Source organism: Hypomesus nipponensis, chromosome 16 (genome assembly GCF_054491055.1).
Source record: "Hypomesus nipponensis isolate SF chromosome 16, ASM5449105v1, whole genome shotgun sequence".
NCBI lineage: Eukaryota > Metazoa > Chordata > Actinopteri > Osmeriformes > Osmeridae > Hypomesus > Hypomesus nipponensis.
The window spans coordinates 2,075,556-2,095,423 of NC_140376.1; the positions used below are offsets into that span (position 1 = coordinate 2,075,556).

At 51.0% G+C, this 19,868-nt stretch overlaps 2 protein-coding genes across 2 annotated transcripts; both read right to left on the reverse strand.

Annotated features, from left to right (window-relative positions):
- Window positions 1-891: 891 nt before the first annotated feature.
- On the reverse strand, window positions 892-11,682 carry sin3b (SIN3 transcription regulator family member B). The gene is made up of 19 exons (XM_084675507.1): window positions 11,177-11,682; window positions 10,159-10,265; window positions 9,917-10,070; window positions 9,107-9,451; window positions 8,377-8,529; window positions 8,015-8,137; window positions 7,729-7,818; window positions 7,494-7,612; window positions 7,016-7,229; window positions 6,807-6,923; window positions 6,423-6,661; window positions 5,952-6,135; window positions 4,866-5,718; window positions 4,515-4,684; window positions 4,182-4,355; window positions 3,703-3,795; window positions 3,485-3,579; window positions 2,631-2,829; window positions 892-2,058 (listed from the first exon to the last, which is right to left on the reverse strand). The coding sequence occupies exons 1-19, from the start codon at window positions 11,282-11,284 to the stop codon at window positions 1,822-1,824; spliced, it is 3,774 nt and encodes a 1,257-aa protein (XP_084531633.1). The 5' UTR covers window positions 11,285-11,682; the 3' UTR covers window positions 892-1,821.
- A 492-nt stretch (window positions 11,683-12,174) lies between these two features.
- Window positions 12,175-19,865, reverse strand: haus5 (HAUS augmin-like complex, subunit 5). The gene is made up of 20 exons (XM_084675509.1): window positions 19,733-19,865; window positions 19,408-19,506; window positions 19,043-19,105; window positions 18,807-18,839; window positions 18,643-18,667; window positions 18,381-18,513; window positions 18,007-18,166; window positions 17,810-17,903; window positions 17,559-17,650; window positions 16,902-16,956; window positions 16,524-16,651; window positions 16,283-16,364; window positions 15,987-16,135; window positions 15,631-15,793; window positions 15,200-15,280; window positions 14,898-15,043; window positions 14,575-14,671; window positions 13,540-13,678; window positions 13,055-13,187; window positions 12,175-12,662 (listed from the first exon to the last, which is right to left on the reverse strand). Exons 2-20 carry the CDS (start codon window positions 19,503-19,505, stop codon window positions 12,542-12,544), a joined length of 1,992 nt encoding a protein of 663 aa, XP_084531635.1. The 5' UTR covers window position 19,506; window positions 19,733-19,865; the 3' UTR covers window positions 12,175-12,541.
- Window positions 19,866-19,868: the final 3 nt, after the last annotated feature.

The following is a 19,868-nucleotide window of genomic DNA, read 5'->3' on the forward strand; positions in this document are numbered from 1 at the left end:
GTGCCATTAACAAGTTTCCTTCAGTAAGTCAAATTTAAGACCTTTTTAAGAACATAAAGATTGAAATGTAAGACCTACACGACACATTATTAAAAAAAAAAAATATCAAAGAAATTCTGGAAGAAAAAAAATATTTCTATGAATTCAGTTATTGAAAAAGCATTAATTTAATTTACAGAAAGATTAATAACCTAATTTAATTTAATTCAGCACCAAGTACTAGTGGTGGGGGGGGGGGAAATCGATTCACATGTGAATCGTGATTCAGTCTTCTAGTGATTCACATCAATTCATAATTAATTTTTATGTAAGGATATATTGAATCGCAATTTGATACATGTGGAATCTTTTTTTTATTGAATCTTGACTCCAAGAATCGAATCGTGAGGTACCAACAGATTCTAAGGGCCTACACCACAATGACCTGGGTTCAAAACCAGCACAGAGCGTATACGCTCACTATAGTGACCCTTCATACCACACAGGAACCTTCGGACAGTAGCCCACATCCTTAACCACTGAGCTATCAAGGATCATAACAAACTATCTAGTTGTAACTTTTGGGGGGGGGGGGGGGGGTCCAAGTCTTAAGGGGGGGGTCAAGCCCCCCCCTAATTTGAGGTCTGCTTTGTAGGCTTTGACTCCATGATACTTTGAGAGTAAAACCTTTTTTAGACCTGACTTAATGAAATTTAAGCCCTCGGATGAAAATCTGGCAGTTTGAGACGTTTTAAGGGCTAACATTTTAAGTTCAAGTTTTTTGAGCTTTCAAGACCCCGCAGAAACCCTGCAACCGTGGCCTCCCATTACTCATCGAACTACAATCCAAAGTCTGGTCCAAGTTTAGACTATGTGGATGTGTAGTTTAACAAAGACGACGATTTTAAGAAGTTCACAACTAGGTTGTTTATTTCATCATGATAACTGATACAGGATAAATGTTATACATTCTTTTTTTAACACTGATATTTTTTTTATTTTCAATTTCAGTATGCAAAAAAGACACGAGACCAAAAAAGATTTGGTGAAATTATGAATATGGTACATAATTCTGATGGTTCATAAAATTAACAAATTTCAACTGTGAAGACCACTAATGACCCCTGGTGATCATTTGTTTAGATAAGTCACGAGACAAAAATAAAATAAAAACGAAAATCAACGAAATAACACAGAAAAGAAACAAACATCAAAAAGAGTTGGCTGCAAGGATAACACCAAGGACTATGTATCTTTGTCTTACAGTTGAGTTTATCCTTATATTTCCCCTCCGTAGGTACGTATTTAAAATACCGTCTTTACCTGCTGTGTACATATATGCATACACACACAGTTCTGCAGTTCCTAGAGCTGGGCTGTACAAAAGACGGTGGTGGCGGTCTGGACACCCGCGTCTCTCAGTATAAACACAGGTCAAACGGAAGGAGCTCAGGCTTCAAAAGCTAGTAAAAACTACGACTGACTTATTTATTTATTTTTTAAGTTTTTTTTTTTTTTCTTCATTTAAAAAGACAAAAGAAAAAAAAAATCAATAAGAAGAGACATTCACATTTCTGAAACAAATGATTTGCGAATCTCCCATTTGTCGGTGATCGGGTCTCCTTCCTCTGGGACCACGTTCCGTCATGTCTTAGCTCCACCACTAGGGGGGGTGGGTGTCTCTCTTAACATGTCTCTGCCACCTAGCGGACAACCAGGCCTTCAACAGCTCAATCAGACTGCATCCTGTGGGTGTGTATACGTGTGTGTATACGTGTGTGTGTGTGTTTATGTGTGTGAGAGAGAGAGAAAGAGAGAGTGCTTGTGTGTGTGTATCCGTGTCTATGGTGAGGCGGGCGGCTTAGTGCCGCTGTAGTGAACCTGGTATCTGTTGACCGGCTGCCCCTTGATCTGTGTGGACAGGCAGCTGGTCTTACAGGGGATCATGTCCTCCTCAGCCTCGCCCAACAGCCAATCCTGGACCGAGCGATCGGCCGAAGGACTCACGTGATTGGCCAGCCAGCCCTGGTGCCACTTGTTGAAGCGCTCGTGCTGCTTCACGGCCACTCTGTGCTGAGACTGGAGAGAGAAAAGACGATGATGAGGGGAGACCAAGGATAAGGAGAGACCAAGGATGAGAGGAGAGACCAAGGATGAGAGGAGAGACCAAGGATGAGGGGAGACCAAGGATGAGAGACCAAGGATGAGATGAGAGACCAAGGATGAGAGGAGAGACCAAGGATGAGGAGAGAGACCAAGGATGAGGAGAGAGACCAAGGATGAGGAGAGGGTGGACGAGTGGCTGCTGTAATCAGCCGCCGGTTTTCAGCGGAGCTCGTTATCGACCGAGCTGTGAGCTCAGCTAGCAGAACTGCTTCTACCCAACTACTAGAGGATCAAAACGGGAGAAGGGCAAGTGGGCTTGGGAGACTGAATGAAAACCTTCAGCCCTACAACAGACATGAGCGACTATCCACACACCAGTTAGCATTTAGCCTTCCCCTAGCCTGTCTACCGAACACCACACACACACACCCCAACACATTTCCTGAACAACTCTTAAGTCCTTCTCTGCTCATGTCTGCACATTTACACCCCTCCCTCCCTCCCCTACCTTGCGGGCATTACACCCCTTCCCCTTCCCCTCCTACCTTGCGGGCCTTGACCAGCGCGCCCCGGCGGTACATGTAGTCCTCAGAGTTCATGACGAACACCATCTTGTGGGTGTTGAGCTTGAAGCGGCACTCCAGACTGCCGGCACTCTCCACGCCCAGCTGCCTCTGCCACTCCCTCCTGCAGCGCATCGCCTCCACCTGGCGCACCTGCCAGCGGCGGAACCGACGCAGGTTCCTGGGGGAGGGGAGAGAGAGGTAGAGAGAGAGAGATGAGGAGAGAGAGGTAGAGAGAGAGGGAAGTAGAGAGAGAGAGAGAGAGAGAGACAGAGACAGAGGGAGACAGGGAGAGAGAGAGGTGAGTGTGTCAAACATTCGCAGCACTTGAGAGGGGTATTCCTGCGCGGTGCAGCTGTCCTGGGGAGGTGAGACCAGCTGTGAGAGGTCTCACCTGAGACCAGCTGTGGGAGGTCTCACCTGAGACCAGCTGTGGGAGGTCTCACCTGAGACCAGCTGTGGGAGGTCTCACCTGAGACCAGCTGTGGGAGGTCTCACCTGAGACCAGCTGTGGGAGGTCTCACCTGAGACCAGCTGTGGGAGGTCTCACCTGGGACCAGCTGTGGGAGGTCTCACCTGAGACCAGCTGTGGGAGGTCTCACCTGGGACCAGCTGTGGGAGGTCTCACCTGGGACCAGCTGTGGGAGGTCTCACCTGAGACCAGCTGTGGGAGGTCTCACCTGAGACCAGCTGTGGGAGGTCTCACCTGAGACCAGCTGTGGGAGGTCTCACCTGGGACCAGCTGTGGGAGGTCTCACCTGGGACCAGCTGTGGGAGGTCTCACCTGGGACCAGCTGTGGGAGGTCTCACCTGAGACCAGCTGTGGGAGGTCTCACCTGGGAAGGAAGACTGGTTTGAAGAAGTATCCCTCTCCTCCGGAGCACAGGGTCGAGTCGGTCCCCACAAACTGCTCCATGTAGCTGGACAAACACTGGGGGCAGGGAGGGGAGGTTATGGAGGGCCAACTGCAGTCAGCTTGCTAGCCAACTTGGCCAGTCAACCAGTGTTTAAACTTCCCCACTAACTTGACCCTTGACCCTCGGCAGGGCTGTACCTGGACGTCCAGGGGGTCGTCAGCTTGAGCCTCCTCCGTGTCCAAAAGCTCAATGGTCAGAGTCACCTGACCCTTGTTCTGGATAAACATCACCTGAAATTTAACACAAACCGTTAGCAAACATCCCATCTCCCCAACCCTGAGCACAGACTGACAGGATGCTAACATGTGCTAGCTAGCTAGCGCTGGAGCCTGGGGACCAGAGCTTGGGCTGACAGGATGCTAACATGTGCTAGCTAGCTATCTCTGGAGCCCGGGGACCAGAGCTTGGGCTGACAGGATGCTAACATGTGCTAGCTAGCTATCTCTGGAGCCCGGGGACCAGAGCTTGGGCTGACAGGATGCTAACATGTGCTAGCTAGCTAGCGCTGGAGCCTGGGGACCAGAGCTTGGGCTGACAGGATGCTAACATGTGCTAGCTAGCTATCTCTGGAGCCCGGGGACCAGAGCAGGGGTCTCTCCAGGTCTTCTCCTCCCACCTTGAAGCAGTTCTCCTCGGCCATCACCCGCTCGGCCTTCCACTGGTAGCTGGTCTCCCAGGCGGCCCTCACACACTGGGAGGACAGGTTCCCCCCCGCTGCCCCCCTCTTCCTCTCTGCCAGGTAGAGCTCAGCCACTTGGAGACACACCTCATCACTGACCAGGTGCTGCAGCTGGAGGGAGGGGGGGGAGGGAGAGAGGGAGGAGGAGAGAGAGAGATATAGATATGGTATTTCTATAATCATTAATCAGTCATTCCAACATTCAGAAATGAGCCTGCGTTTGTTTCCCCACAGTCATGAGAGTCCTCTGTAAGCCCGTCCTCCCCTTACCTGTCGGATGATGTTGTGGATGAGCTTGTCGATGGTGAAGCCGATGTAGGCGTGGATGGTAAACATCTCTCTGAGGGTGTCCTCGTACTGGGTGGACTCCAGGTTCCCATCCAGCAGACTGCGCACCATGTCCAGGAAGGCAGGGTAGTACTCCTCCAGCTCCACCTCACCTGCACACACACACACACACACACACACACAGTGACAATCTGGAGCTGGTGTGTGTGTGTGTGTACAAAGACCTTCCTTGTCTTCCCAGACCAACTTGCTAACCTTATATCACGTGTCTTGTACACAAATTATACATTTAAAAACAGACACACAAGCGAGATTGTCAGAGGTCAGACTTACTGGGCTGTTTGAGTCTCAGCTCCATGGCTAGGTCGCTGGCCTTGTCCCTCCTGCCCTCGGCCATCAGCAGCCTCTCCCGGCTCTGCTCCGCCCGGTGCTCCAGCAGCTGTCGCTCCGCCTGCCGGTACACGCGCAGCAGCCGGGAGCACAGCGTCTGGTGCAGCCGCAGGAAGAAGTACCAGTTGTTGTTGACGAACAGCAGGTTGTAGACGCCGTCCATCTCCTTCTGGTGCTCCGCCTCGGGGTCTCGCAGGTCCACCTTCTCAGCCACGCCCTCCTGGGGGGCGGGGCCGGGGTTGGTGGGAGGAGGACCCGCCCCCTGGGAGGCAGAGTCTGTGTCGGCATTGGCGGCGGGCTGAGGGGGGCTGCAGCGCCTTCTTCTGGACTCTCCGTTCAGCTGCTGGGGCTGGCTCTGGGGCGGACCCTGCTGCTGCTGCTGTTGTTGATTTCCGGTGGTAGCCGTGGCTCCGGCCGTGCTGCTACTGTTGCTGCTCCCGCCTCCGCTCCCCGCACTGGCTCCGCCCTCCCCGCGCTCGCCGTGGTCCTCGGGCTCCGCCTCCTCGTCCGTCCAGTCCTCCGTGTCGCTGAGCTCGCCGCGGCGCGAGAAGAACAGGTCGGGGACAAAGTGCTGCACGATGCGCTTGATGTGGTCCTTGTCGTCCTTGTGGATGGCGGGCTGCCGCTTGACATGGTAGATGATGAGCGCGGCCGCGTCCTCCAGGATCTGCTTGTCGTCGTAGGTGAACACCATGTGGGGCTCGCTGGGCAGCGAGGACGAGCCGGTGCCCCCGCCCCCGCCGCCGTCACGGCCCTGCTGACCCACGCCGCCCTCCTCCGTGCTCTGCTCCTGGCGCTGATACACACACACACGGAAAGATAAATGTCAGACAAAAACATGTGCGCTGCTTTGGATGAAAAGAGTCTGCTACCAAATATCACATTTTAAATGCTCAGAACTTTCTCTCTGTATGTGAGCACTTAACTCCTAAAAAGAAGTGTGTGTGTGAGCGCGCGTGGCCCATGATGGGAAGTTGTTTATTGAAGTTAGTCCCTCAGAGGGGAGAGACCTGCCGTATCTGAACCTACCTCGTCGTAGACGCTCTCGATCTCGTTGAGCAGGCTCTTGGAGCGCAGGGCCTTCATGTCGTTCTGTTTGAAGTTGACCCCCTGGTGGTCCAGAGACTTGAGGTAAGCCTTCTCATACTGCTCCCTCCAGATCTTGTTGAAGCCCTGCTGGGCCTCTCTCCACTCCTCCTCCTTGGCTTTCAATCTGGAGAGACAGGAGAGGATGGGTGCATGCTGACACCTTGGAGAGCTGTGTCTGTGTGTTTCTCTGTGTCTCTCTGTGTGTCTCTCTGTGTGTCTCTCTGTGTGTCTCTCTGTGTGTCTCTCTGTGTGTCTCTCTGTGTGTCTCTCTGTGTGTCTCTCTGTGTGTCTCTCTGTGTGTCTCTCTGTGTGTCTCTCTGTGTGTCTCTCTGTGTGTCTCTCTGTGTGTCTCTCTGTGTGTCTCTCTGTGTGTCTCTCTGTGTGTCTCTCTGTGTGTGTGTGTGTGCTGACCTCTTGAGCACGACAGGCACAGCAGTGGCCGGGCTTCTCTTCAGCCCCTCGATGATCTCCGGGGCCTTGTCGCCATAGATACGGTAGACCGCCCTGCGCTGGATGACCTCTGAGGTGCCGCCCAGACAGTCGTCCAATCGGAAGCGGTCCTGGTCCTCGGGCGACAGGCGGGACAGCTTCTTCTGGACGCTCTCCAGAACCCGGATGGTGGCCAGGTTGGTCTCCAAGACAACATCCAGCTGGGAGAGGGGAGGGAGGGGGGGGAAGGACAGTTATCAGTTGACCTTAGGAGTCCTGCAGAGGTGATTGGGACGTGTTCCCTTTGTTGGGGGGGGGGGGGGTTGTTCTGGAACTCGTAGATGGTTCTAGAACGGGGAGACGTACCTCGAATCTCTCGTCCTCACAGCGGTGCAGCTGCTCTTCGTACGGGGTCTTCTTGGAGCTGACGAAGGTCGAGTCCTCAGACCAGGAGGGAAAGGACACCCACGTGTCGTTCAGCACCTACACACACACACCACACAAAACATAAGGTCATGATGCGCTTTCCCTCGCTCTTCCTGCGGAACCTTCCAGAACCCGGGGCGGGGTCCTACCTCCTTGCAGATGGCGGTTCGTCCGCTGCACTTGGGCTGCTGGTAGGTCTTGGGCAGAGCCCTGTAGCTGGATCCCAGGCGCTTACAGGAGGCGTAGTCCACCTCGCGGCCCCCGCCCCCCTCCATGTAGCGGTCAGCCAGGCCGGGAAGCACGTGGGACAGCTCCTTGTCCCCCAGGAACGACTTGAACTGGCTGTACAGTTCTGGGAACTTCCTGCGGCGGACACACCGGCGCACGGACACACGTGTTAATGGGTACGTCTTCTTGGACACTTGGCCAGAAAGGCCTGGCTTAACCCTGTTCCAAATACAGACACCCTCCCAGGAGGCTGGACGCCACTAGAATGAGAGGCTCTGAACTCTGAGGGGCTCCCTTACTCTCCTGACCAGGGAGGGTTCACCAAACCCCTGCCCCAGATCCCCAGCCCCCCAGGTCCCCTTCCCTGCCCCAGATCCCCAGCCCCCCAGGTCCTCTTACCCCAGGAAGGGAGTGACGAGCTGGAGCAGCTCTGATCCTGACACCACCTCCTGGTTGAACAGGGCGATGCAGCGCAGGAAGTTCTCGTACACTTCCTGGCTCTTGAACAGGCGGCGAACCTGCAACAACAGTGTCACATTCCAGACCAGAACGAACGACAACAGATAAACGGTGTGGGGGAGGGAGGGAGGGGGGTGAAGCGAACGCCATTCCCCTGCGCAATCCTTATCTCTACCTTATCAAAGAAGGTGAATTCTCTCAGGACTCCATGCTTTCCCACACTGGCAAAGGACTGGTCTTTGGAACACGAGAACTTCATTTTTTTCTGGACAAGGGGAGAGAAAAATGGAGGGAAAATGGGAGACCATAGAGGTTACAACATTACAACAAAATGCTCTCCTCTTGAACTGGGTTGTGTTTCCGAGGCGACGGCAGGAGACATTAGCAAGCGAGAATCCTGGAGACTGAAGCTGGACCTGTCCACCTGTGAGGAGCAGGGTGTGGCCAGGCAGGAGGCCTACCTTGAGCAGGGGGGTCATGTGCGGCAGCAGCATTGGCCTGGGTCTCTTCTTGCTCTGCTTGCTCAGGTCATCCTCCTCAGGCCTCTTCAGGGGATCCTTCCCTGTGAGAGAGCTGCCCGTGAACTGGAGGGAGGGAGGGAGGGAGGGAGGGAGGGAGGGAGGGAGGGAGGGAGGGAGGGAGGGAGGGAGGGAGGGAGGGAGGGAGGGAGGGAGGGAGGGAGGGAGGGAGGGAGGGAGGGAGGGAGGGAGGGAGGGAGGGAGGGAGGGAGCATTTTCATTAAACTAGCCATTGTGGATGCAAAAAAACATCAAAGTTGCAAGTCATCCGCTCACGCATTTCTCTGCATCTTGACTGAGCTCACCAGTGATCTCTTGGCGTCGGGCAGGAACTGTCCAAACTCAGCCAGCAGGTCCTCCTGGCCCTTGAAGAGGCTGGCCACCTTGGAGAAGACTTCGTCCTCAGTCATCCCACTGCTGCCTCGCCCGCGACTGTCCCTCACCTCCAACTGCTCCTTCTGATGCAGGGACAGGCACCCCCGCGCACACACACAGCATGAATACAAAGAAAACACATAGGTCATGGAGATTCAGTGTTGACTATCGAGGCACAAACTAACACTCTTCTCCCCTTCCTGTGACTAGAATTCCTACACTTCAGCCCTGAGGAAGGGCTTTGTGCTGGAATGTCAGCGCTTGAAGTTGAAGTCACAGCAAAGGGAAAAAGCAGGCGACTTTTTCCCCCCTTCAGTTCTAGGAAGAAAGGACCAAAACACACACACACTGTTAGCTGGTCCGATGCACTGTGGGGTGATAGGTGCCTCCACAGTATTATCCAACTGCACTGCCATGTGGCCTTGGCCTAGATAATGTTACAACAACAACAAACCTGTCTAAAACCACAGCCAGCAAAACTGGACTGCGAATTCTCCTGATGATATACACCCATAGATGTGTAGAATATCCCACTAGTTGCATTTCCATATGGACACATCCCAGCTCCTCAAAGAGAAGGCGTGTGAATAACATTCACTCAGGACAGAGATGGACTGACAGGAGGACATCTCAAGGGAAGTGCCCCATCCTCCACTGTACCTGGTAGGTGTGCAGGATCTCCAGGAAGGCCCTGTAGATCTCAGGGTGATCCAGGAAGCGGTTCTTGATCTTGTTGACGTAGCTGATGGCGCTGTCAAACTCCACGGGGCTGGGCTCCGAGGCCGGAGGGGACACGGAGGAAGAGGGGGGCTGGGCCTGGCTCTCCCTGCTGGGCAGGGGCAGCGACAGTCTGCTGGGTGCCTCCGGGGGCCCCGAGGGCGAGGTGAGGCTCTCTGGGGAGGCCACGGCCTCGCTGGGGGCAGGGCCAGCCTCCTGGGCAACAGAGGCACTGGTGGACACGCTGCCCACAGCGATGGGCATGTTCTTACCTTGGCCTGGGGACACCTGGTACACACACAAGACTTTTCAGAGGCTGCACAAGCTCAGACACAAGGAGGAGTTGAGCCAGACATGAAGGCCTGGGTTGGGAATCAGGTCTGTGTTCACTGTGGCATTACGTCAAGTTATTACATACAATAGAAACTTTTTTCTGGAAACGTAAAGCATGAATTATTTTCAGCTTCAGCCATATAACATGTAGACACAAAGTAAACACAATATCATCAACTGAAAGCAACTTGTGTTCGAGACAAGACAATTCAGCGACTTCACTACAAACAGCCTTTTCATTCTTTCCTGACCCTTACCCTTGAAGAAAGCTGACTAGAAAATATGGGGGGGGGGGGAACCATGTGATGGAAATCAAATGAATGTGCCATTCAATCCATTCATATACACTTGCCAACTCTACTGCACATTAATAACAGACATGAGTGCAAGGCTCACGAAAACACAGATTAAAACTCTAACCTGGGCAGAGAAGGGAGACTGCAGGTAGACCATTCCATTCTTGGGAATTTCTATCCGATACCCTGGGGGCAGGAAAGCATTGAATCCCAACACCAAGTCTGGGTGTCCGTGGAAGAGCTGCGACACTCGGTTTATAACGCCTGGAGTGTCGATGCTAAGGAAGGACAGAGATCGCGTTTTTAACCAATTTGATAAATATGATCAAGGATGCCGTTTTGTTCTCATAATCAGTGACATTATACCTTTGAGATTTGAATTCCTTCATTATGTCCAGGAATTTGTTGTATATTCCCGGATCATTTCCGAATCGTATTTTGACTTGGTCCAGGTATGATAGGGCATCTTCCACCTGGGAGGGAAAAAAGAATCAGTCAAAGAATCCTTCAGCTACAACCTCTACTAGAAGTACCCAGCTCCGTTGCCACCGCTAACTTAACACTTGCCGGAGACACAACATATCATTCACATTACGTTTTTTTCCTCTCTCAACATCCTACATGCAGCAGTCAGGAATCGGGGCAGGTAGTTTAACACAGATTTACTGAACAATGGCCCTATTGTGCGTCTCCTAATTCTTGCCATTGCTGACAAATCTACTATCAACCCGAAAAAAAGAATAATACTGCATTCGATCAAAGATATAATGTCAGTTTGCAATGCTTTGCGTTTGTCTCCACAACAATCTCTCTCGTTATAACAATATGACAATTGGGCGAACAGTAACGACACAGCACTGCAGTGGTTCCTCGCAAAAAACTACCTCTTAAGATGTCGTTTACTTCTCAGCCATAGTGCTCATACAACCAATGTATCTGAACAACCAATGCACAAATACTACTAGTGGTTCACGTTTAAAGTAGTAAACATGTCATATCGCATTGACTGTGTGCTTAGTATTAGTAGCTAGCGAAGGTTAGCACGTTACGCTAGCTTCGTCCTCGACTTTGTTCTGGAAAAGGGGAGCAAGAAGGAACTTCGTACAATCGAGGAGTTAGCTAGCTAGCTGCTCAGTCATCAGCTAACTAGTTAAATATTTAAAAAATGTAATGCCCAGCGGCAAAACAGCAATGGAAAACGTAAAATAAATTGCAAATGCTGACAAAATAGAAATAGCGAGCTTGTTAATGCCATCGGCACGCATTCCATTCAACACCAGTAGCTAGCCTAGCTAGTTAGCAGCATCGAGAGAAAGGCATCTGACGAACACAAAATGGTTCTGACTATGAGAGGACTTTTCTCGTTTTTGTCCCCGTCTCTTACCTTCAGTTTTTGAAAGTGTTGTTGTTGTACTTGTTTTTGAACAACATAGGCCTTGTCTTGAATTTGGTTTATTGGTTTCGTGTTGCTGTGGGTCTGAATCTTCGCCATTATCCCGGCGGTAGGAGGCTTGAAAGCCACCGCAAGTTGATTAGCTGTAAGCTCGGTATATCTGGTGTTGGCTGGCCGACAAATCTTGCTCTTCGTCGGATAGTCAAGCTCCCTTGCTGCTAGCAACCTTTAGTTGACTAGCCAGCAGTCCGCAGCACAGGGAAAATCCACCCGAGTGTAGCCTAATGACAAGCCGGGCACTACTCGATGCGACTTTGATTGAATGCCATTATTGATTACAATTTTGACTGTAGATGAGCAACGGCAGACTGAAGATTCGGAAAATAACCCTTGAGACAATGGTCGCTGATTATGTTATTTTAATAAACTATCGACTGTCTCTTTAAATTCGGCGGCAGCTGTGCAATCAGTCTAGGCGTCCGGAAGCCCAGTTGATCTGAAAAATCACCGTGCGCAGACTCAGCATGAAAGGGGTGGAGTTGATCTCACGACCGAGACAAACTGTTCCACAGCTCGCTTCTCACTGAAATGCTTGTGAGCATGTTTTCGTCATCACTTAACACAATATCATTATATAAAGACATCGCAGTACATGTCCGTTCCCTCGAGCACCTTCAGAATATGTCTATTTAATTATTATTGCCGTAAACCGATAATCGGCTGTAGGGCGTACCATGAAACAATGCGAAAATCCACAAAGTGTCTGAAGGTGACAACCACAAACAGTATCATATCGGCGGATATATATCTATCACGTAGACCAACAGCTCCTCAATAACAACCACTTCCTTCAGGTAGTAATATCAGAACTAATAGTCTTGCACAACTGAAATCTTATGCATTAACGTCCATCCCTCCATTGTCAACCGCTTATCCTGAGTCGGGTCGCGAGGGCAGCATAATGTGTGACACAAAATCAGAGGATCCGATTAGCTATTAAAAAGTAATTTATTAGTAATGATACAGCAATCCATGAAGGCTTAACTCATTCTAAAGTCTGGGTGAGAGATAAAGTATTGTCTGTGAACAGTATAGTAGTAATAGTAGTAGAAATACTAAAAATGAAATCAACAACGGGAGTGATGGGTTTTGGTGCATCTTAGTATGATGAAGGTAAGTAGACTGACAGTGTACAGTAAAAAAACAAACAAAAAAAACATCCATCGTTAAAACAAGTTGTAGTCATCTCTTAGATCTCATGCTGTCTCTCCTCTTGTAACAGAAGTGGTCGGGAGACATGCTTTCAGGCTTCAGACCTGATGTTATGTGCTCGTATTCGGGCTTCAGCTCAGCCAGCTAAGCTTCTCCGGTGCATCGGGATGTCTTGGCAGCTAGTTTCCACCTCTGGAGCCACTGTTGGAAATTCAGCCCATCTTGACGCATCTCAGGCAGAGCTAGCTGGGCAGGCTGGTCCCACCTGCAGACACACACAGGTAGACGACGGTTAGTCACTCTCCCCCTAGTCCTAACACGAAGGAGCAGGAGTCTCTGATAACCAGCAACACGTCCGAACAGAGACGGGAGGGTGTAGTAGACCTAGCTGTTCTAAAGGTCAATCGCCTCATAAACCGTTCATAAACATCCTTACAGGTCACACATGCAACCGAACACTCCTCCTGTCTCGATTCAATCCTGACTCCATAGCGCCTCGTTCTTTTATATACCAACTATCATAGAAAATGTATTTTTAATAGTGCTCATGAATATGTTTATCCTGGGTAGGCACATTAGCATCCACGAGGGCTGGACACCAGAGGACTGGACAGTGTCACTCCCATCGTGTTCGGACGGACGCCGCGCAGGCCTCACCAGTGGGTGACTGCCGTCTTGACTTGGCTGCCGTAGTCCAGGCCCTGAGAGCAGCGCTGGTTCAGCTTCCTGATTCTGGGCAGCAGAGACTGGAGGATCTCTGTGTCTTCCTCCACCACCCTGGACAACAGGGCTGGGGAGAGCGCACACACACGCACGCACGCACGCACGCACACACACACACACACACACACACACACACACACACACACACACACACACACACACACACACACACACACACACACACAGGATCACTAACTCTATACATGACACTACCATCAAGAAATATAGAATATCAAGACAAATATTACAATATGGTTTACAAGCTTATTACAGAGTGGAAACAGTGTCTGCTGATCACAGCTGTGATGTCGTCAACCAGTGTCTGGGGGCGGAGCTACAAGGCAGCAATCTAATTGGATGAACTGAGAGTTCCTACAAGAGGAAACGTCTGTCTGGCCGGCGAGGCGGAGGGTGTTTACCTTGCTGGTCGGGGGCGGGTAGCAGGGCCTGCTGGCGCTGGATGCTCTCCTGAGAGGTGGAGTGGAGTCGCAGCAGGTGACGTAGGAACCTCAGCTCTAGATGCTGGGAGAGAACCTGGGAGCACAGCTGCTCTGGGGCCTGAGGGGGGAGGGAGAGAGAGAGAGAGAGAGGGAGGCAGGGGGGAGAGAGAGAGAGAGGGAGGCAGAGAGAGAGAGAGAGAGGGAGGGAGGGAGGCAGAGAGAGAGAGAGGGAGGGGGGGGAGAGAGAGAGAGGGAGGCAGAGAGAGAGAGAGGGAGGCAGAGAGAGAGAGAGAAAGAAGGAGGGATGGGAAGAGAGTATAATGGTTAGAGATGAGTTAACACTTGTTTGCTGCCTACATATCCCCAGACCTGAGGAGGATCTTGCTCAGGTAAACTGCTATAGGTTGTAGTATGGGGGTACAGGTGTATTGGGGTACAGGTGTATGGGAGTACAGGTGTACCCAGGTGTATGGGGGTACAGGTGTACCCAGGTGTATGGGGGTACAGGTGTATGGTGGTACAGGTGTATGGAGGTACAGGTGTATGGAGGTACAGGTGTATGGAGGTACAGGTGTATGGATTTACAGGTGTATGGAGGTACAGGTTTATGGAGGTACAGGTGTATGGAGGTACAGGTGTATGGAGGTACAGGTGTATGGAGGTACAGGTGTATGGAGGTACAGGTGTATGGTGGTACAGGTGTATGGTGGTACAGGTGTATGGTGGTACAGGTGTATGGAGGTACAGGTGTATGGAGGTACAGGTGTATGGAGGTACAGGTGTATGGAGGTACAGGTGTATGGAGGTACAGGTGTATGGTGGTACAGGTGTATGGAGGTACAGGTGTATGGAGGTACAGGTGTATGGAGGTACAGGTGTATGGAGGTACAGGTGTATGGTGGTACAGGTGTATGGAGGTACAGGTGTATGGAGGTACAGGTGTATGGAGGTACAGGTGTATGGAGGTACAGGTGTATGGAGGTACAGCTGTGTTTATGGCCCTGCATTATGGACCTTATAGAGAGGGAAATCCAGGCTCTGGCACACACTATGAAATGAGGGGGCGTGGACCCGATGGATGGACAACCACGCAGCTGGGACCCTGTGCTCGCTGAAACACAGAAGCAAGTCATCGTTGGCGAAACATTCCCAGAGGGAAGAGAGGGTCAGACGCAACAACAGCTTTCTTTACCTTTTCACTCAAGTCTAATGACGGGCATATTTTTCATCTCTTCAGCTTTTCCAAATCTTTGTTTACGTTCCTCAGCCGGATACAGACAGCTGATCAGGATGGCAACCGACCGAACAGGAAGTAGGAGGAAGGAAGTGGTGCTTACCCATCCACAACCCTGCGGTCCAGAGCGGCTAGCGACACCGTGCCAAACTTCCGGGCCTCCTGGGAAATGCAGTTCCGAAGTCCGTCTGCGGCTGTGATGACATCACTAAACTTTGGCCTCAGCTTCTCCTGGAAGAACTGGCCCACCTTGGAGCAGAGGAGACAATCACAGTCAGCTGATGGAAAAAGCTTTCGGAAGTTGACTTGGATTTACAGAGAAATTCATGAAAGAAATTCAATGTTCATCTTGAGGTAACGTGCGCACGGACACAGATCACAGACAAGGTTGTGAACTTCCAGTACCTCCTTGTGCAGACGAGTTAATTCAGTCTTGGTGGAGGAGTTAGCCTTGATCAGTCCTCTGATCTGCTCTTGTCTGGTGTCCTGCTCAGAGAACACACAGGACAGGTGATCAGCTTCTGCTGGACTAAATGGATCTCAGCATTGTGGGGAAAACACAAACTTCATCTGGTCTTTTTTTTTTGTTTTTTTGGAGACAACACATGCTCACACGAAGGCCGTGTGGGTGTTGCTGAATCCAGGTCGCGGGATCGTTTAACAGGTTTTTCTGCCAGACGCCGTGTTTTTTTAAGGTTGCTGGAGGTAAATTGTGGAATCAAAGTAAGGCTGGAAGAGGACGTGGGCGGCTGGGAAAAGCTCCTTCACGGAAGGGTTAGACACAAACACGTCAACAGCCTTGGAGAGTCTCCCCCCCTCCCCCCACTTCCTCTCACCACCAGCTGTCTGAAGTCCAGGATGCTCTGCCATTGGCTGTGGAGGTTCCTGAGGGCTTCCTGTCTGTCCTTGGCCTGCTGGTCCATGAGCTGGCACTGCTCTCGGACGCTGTCTCGGACCGCTGCCTGCGTCACGCCCTGCAGCTCCACGTCCAGGACAGTCCTGCACACACACACACGTGAGAAAGGGGGGGGGGTGTAGCAGAGGGGGGCAAGGCATGTGAAGAGACAATTGTAATAGATCCAGGTGTTCCATCTGTTATACATCATGTTGTCACACATGTCCTGAGCCCAGCTGTCTGTGCCCATCACTCCTTCCATCCCGGCTCATTCAGAGAAACAAGCTGAGGACTCACAGTGCCAGGCTCTCACTCAGTGACTCCTGACCTCCTGTGGTCATCTCCAGCTCGGCCTCCTTCCTCTGGGCCTGGGCCTGGAGCTGCTGGACCCGGGCCCTGGTCTGAGACAGCTCCATCAGGCTCTCCTCAACCTCCTGCCACGCTGCCTGGTGGGTCACACACACACACACACGCATCCTTGTTGTTAGGCATTATTCGTTGGCTTGAGCGATGCCTCGTTTCCAGTCCTGAATCCGTGTAACTGCTTGTGAGTGTGTGCGTGTAGGCTTATGTGTGTGTGTGTGCGTAGCTACTTGTAGCAGAGTCTTCACTGGCGGTAGCTCCTCCTCTTCCTGTCTGGAGATGTCAAGCAGGTGGTTGTTTTCGTAGCGGAACCTGGAGCGAACACAAGCACAGCCGCTGGTGAACCACCAGTCTTCGTGTGCGTAACCAGGGGGGAGGCGTGGGGAGTGTGGAGGGACAGAGCCAGGGGGAAGCGTGGGGAGTGTGGAGCGACAGAGCCAGGGGGAGGCGTGGGGACCCCAGATACTTTACCGTAGTGCCTCCACATCTCCAGCCACATCCAGAGAGGCCAGCTTGTCCTCCAGAGCCACGCCCTGGGCCACGGCCAGGTGCTGCAGGGCGGATAACACCTGGTCTGGGGGGTAGCTCTTCATCACGTCCTGGAGAAAGGACGCATAGGCTTCAAACTACGGGCTAACTGAACTGTCAGACATTCAAATAGGTTTGAATCCACTGAGACATAAATCCCATTTCCTTTTGGGGTTGTGTGACCACTGACTCCATAGGCTTCGAAGTCTTCCCCCCCTCTCCCTCCCTTCCTCTCTCTTTCTCTCTCTCCCCCTCTCTATCTCTCTCCCTCTCTCTCACACACACACACACACAAACACACACACACACAAGAACACATACCTCCACGGTACTTAGCCAATGCTGAAACACCTTAGTCCTGTCTTCACGGGAGATACTGAGGAGAAACAGACACACATTCAGTAAACAGTCTGAGTGCGGCTTAGCAGATGTGGTCAGCATGTGACTGATAGGGTCTTGGTGTGACTGACAGGGTCTTGGTGTGACTGACAGGGTCTTGGTGTGACTGACAGGGTCTTGGTGTGCACGTGACTGACAGGGTCTGCGTGTGACTGACAGGGTCTTGGTGTGACTGACAGGGTCTTGGTGTGACTGACAGGGTCTTGGTGTGACTGACAGGGTCTTGGTGGGACTGACAGGGTCTTGGTGTGACTGACAGGGTCTTGGTGTGACTGACAGGGTCTTGGTGTGACTGACAGGGTCTGCATGTGACTGACAGGGTCTTGGTGTGACTGACAGGGTCTTGGTGTGACTGACAGGGTCTTGGTGTGACTGACAGGGTCTGCATGTGACTGACAGGGTCTGCATGTGACTGACAGGGTCTTGGTGTGACTGACAGGGTTTTGGTGTGACTGACAGGGTCTGCATGTGACTGACAGGGTCTGCATGTGACTGACAGGGTCTGGGTGTGGATGTGACTGATAGGGTCTTGGTGTGGATGTGACTGATAGGGTCTTGGTGTGGATGTGCTCTTCTTACTACGAGGTCGAGGCAGTCTGCGTCTTCAGCTCACTCTCCTGGAGAGACTGGAAGAAGGCTAGTCTCTCCTCGCAGAGCTGTCTCATCTCACACTGCCAAAAGGGAGACAATGCGGAGAGACGGGCTGTAGCTTCTGTCACTGTGTTATTTCTAGGTTTGTAACATTGTGTTGAGGTTATTACAGCTACAGATGAGACCTATGACCCGTGACCTATAACCTGTGACCTTTGACCTGTGCTGGACATGCTTACCAGGACCTGAGGCTCTGCCACAGGTGGGTTCAGGTATTCTCCACTGCTGCTGTTGGATCCTTCATTCCTGAACACCACCTCTACCTCAGCTTTCCTGCCAAGGCACACACACACACACACACACACACACACAACCTCAACTGACCAGTATCGGGACAATACTTGAGTGTGTGTGTGTGTGTGTTGGGGGGGCTTACTTGGCTAGCTCCTCCAGAGTCTGACAGAAGCTGCTGATGTTGTGGGTGTGGTCTGACAGGGTGTGGCGTTCCCGGGTGCAGCGCTGCCTGAAGGCCTGCAGCAGGAGCTCTCTGCGCTGGCTCTCCTCCGTCCTGCCCTCGCTGCAGCCTATCGACTGCTCTGCTCAACACACAGTACGGCACTTAAGTCATTCATATATGAATAAGTGAATGAATTAACTTTGATATGTACTTAAAGGAGCTATGTTTTTACTGCACTGCTCAACGCTAATTTGAGTACTGAAATCACAAAATAACAAAGGATTTAACAACTGAATTAATAACCTAATGAATGAATAAAGGGCCAAATGAACAAATGAATCTGGACTAGTCACCCTCGGTGGCCAGCTGGGCCTCGGTGCCGCTGATCTGGCTGTCCAGGTGGTTCAGCTCAGAACTCACTTCCTGGATCTGCTGCAGCAGGTCCTGTCTCCTCACGGCCTCACTCTGGCCCTCCACCTGCTTCAGCTACCACACACACACACACAGAGGCACACACACACAGAGGCACACACACTCAGCAACAGGGATTTTGAGGATGTATAGCGCAGTATATTACATATGTAGAGGAAGAGACACTTAGATGTGAACAGTTACCTCTTTGTCTTGCAGAAGTTTGTACCTGAGGAAAAAAAAACTGTCAAGGACTCCAAACCAGTTATATTTGTGTCTGACACACAATTAGGCTAAATGCTCATTTAGAGCCTTGGGCCAAGTAACGTTTTTTTTAAAATATATATATATATAAATTTGAAGGATACCATTGGAGGTTCCCTCGCATAATCCTCACATTCCTAGAGAAGGGAGGGGCAGAAAAAGAAATGTGAGTGAGAGAATCTTCAAGCAACCGTCACATTGTATTTCAATTGACTTTACAGTAACAATTACAGTAACAATTACAGTAACAATTACAGTAACAATTACAGTAACAATTACAGTAACAATTACAGTAACAATTACAGCTTTTTCATTATCAGGCCATATTCTGATCGCTCACCTCTGATGGTAAACATGTTGTGTAATGTATTTCCATATTGAGGCCCCGTGTCCAACACATAACCTGGATCAAACAAAGAATAGGGGAGATAATTACATTTAGTCATTTAGCAGACGCTCTTATCCAGAGCGACTTACAGTAAGTACAGGGACATTCTCCCCGAGGCAAGTAGGGTGAAGTGCCTTGGTGCCCAAGGACACAACGTCATTTGACACGGTGGGGAATCGATCTGGCAACCTTCTGATTACTAGCCCGACTCCTTCACCGCTCAGTCACTCCTTAATATATGAAACTGACAAGTGTCGTGTCGTTGAGACACACTTTTGGACTTCGCTAGTTGTGTAGATTAGTTGTCAGCAACCCACGTTTTGAAGTACTTGTCATTAGGAAGACTTTTGGCTGGTAGATTGAATTCCTCCGTTGCCCATCTCTTGAGCTCTCGCAATATGTTCCTGTCCCCCATTCTGTCAATATAAACAAAGAACGTTTGATCTGACGCTTTGGTTACCGTGTTGACTTGCAAAAGACATCGGCTGGCTTCTGTTGTGTGCTAGCTAAGAATAGTCCACTTTTAGGTAGGGCAAGCTAGCTATCAAAGTGAGAAAACAGTACATTAGATTGTATTGATAAGTGTAAGTAGCCGCCTGGCTCATCAAAAATGAGTAATAATAAGATCAACTTTGCTCTTACGTTGTTTGTTTACGTTTCCGTAAATTCAACTTCCCGCTCCTCAACGTATCCGGAGACTTTTTCTACCATTTCCGGTCGCAGTAGAGCAGTGAAACAGCGTTTCCGATCAGCGATTAGCTACATGGCCTTCAAAATA

Excerpts from the sequence above, each read along its gene's own strand:
- sin3b (XM_084675507.1), bottom strand. The coding sequence starts at position 11,284 with ATGGCGAAGATTCAGACCCACAGCAACACGAAACCAATAAACCAAATT. Across the intron at positions 10,071-10,158 it reads AAGGAATTCAAATCTCAAAG|CATCGACACTCCAGGCGTTA; the intron begins GTATAATGTCAC and ends GTCCTTCCTTAG. Across the intron at positions 7,819-8,014 it reads ACATGACCCCCCTGCTCAAG|AAAAAAATGAAGTTCTCGTG; the intron begins GTAGGCCTCCTG and ends CCCCTTGTCCAG.
- haus5 (XM_084675509.1), bottom strand. The coding sequence starts at position 19,505 with ATGGGGGACAGGAACATATTGCGAGAGCTCAAGAGATGGGCAACGGAG. Across the intron at positions 16,365-16,523 it reads GGAGATGTGGAGGCACTACG|GTTCCGCTACGAAAACAACC; the intron begins GTAAAGTATCTG and ends TGTTCGCTCCAG. Across the intron at positions 12,663-13,054 it reads AAGACGGCAGTCACCCACTG|GTGGGACCAGCCTGCCCAGC; the intron begins GTGAGGCCTGCG and ends GTGTGTCTGCAG.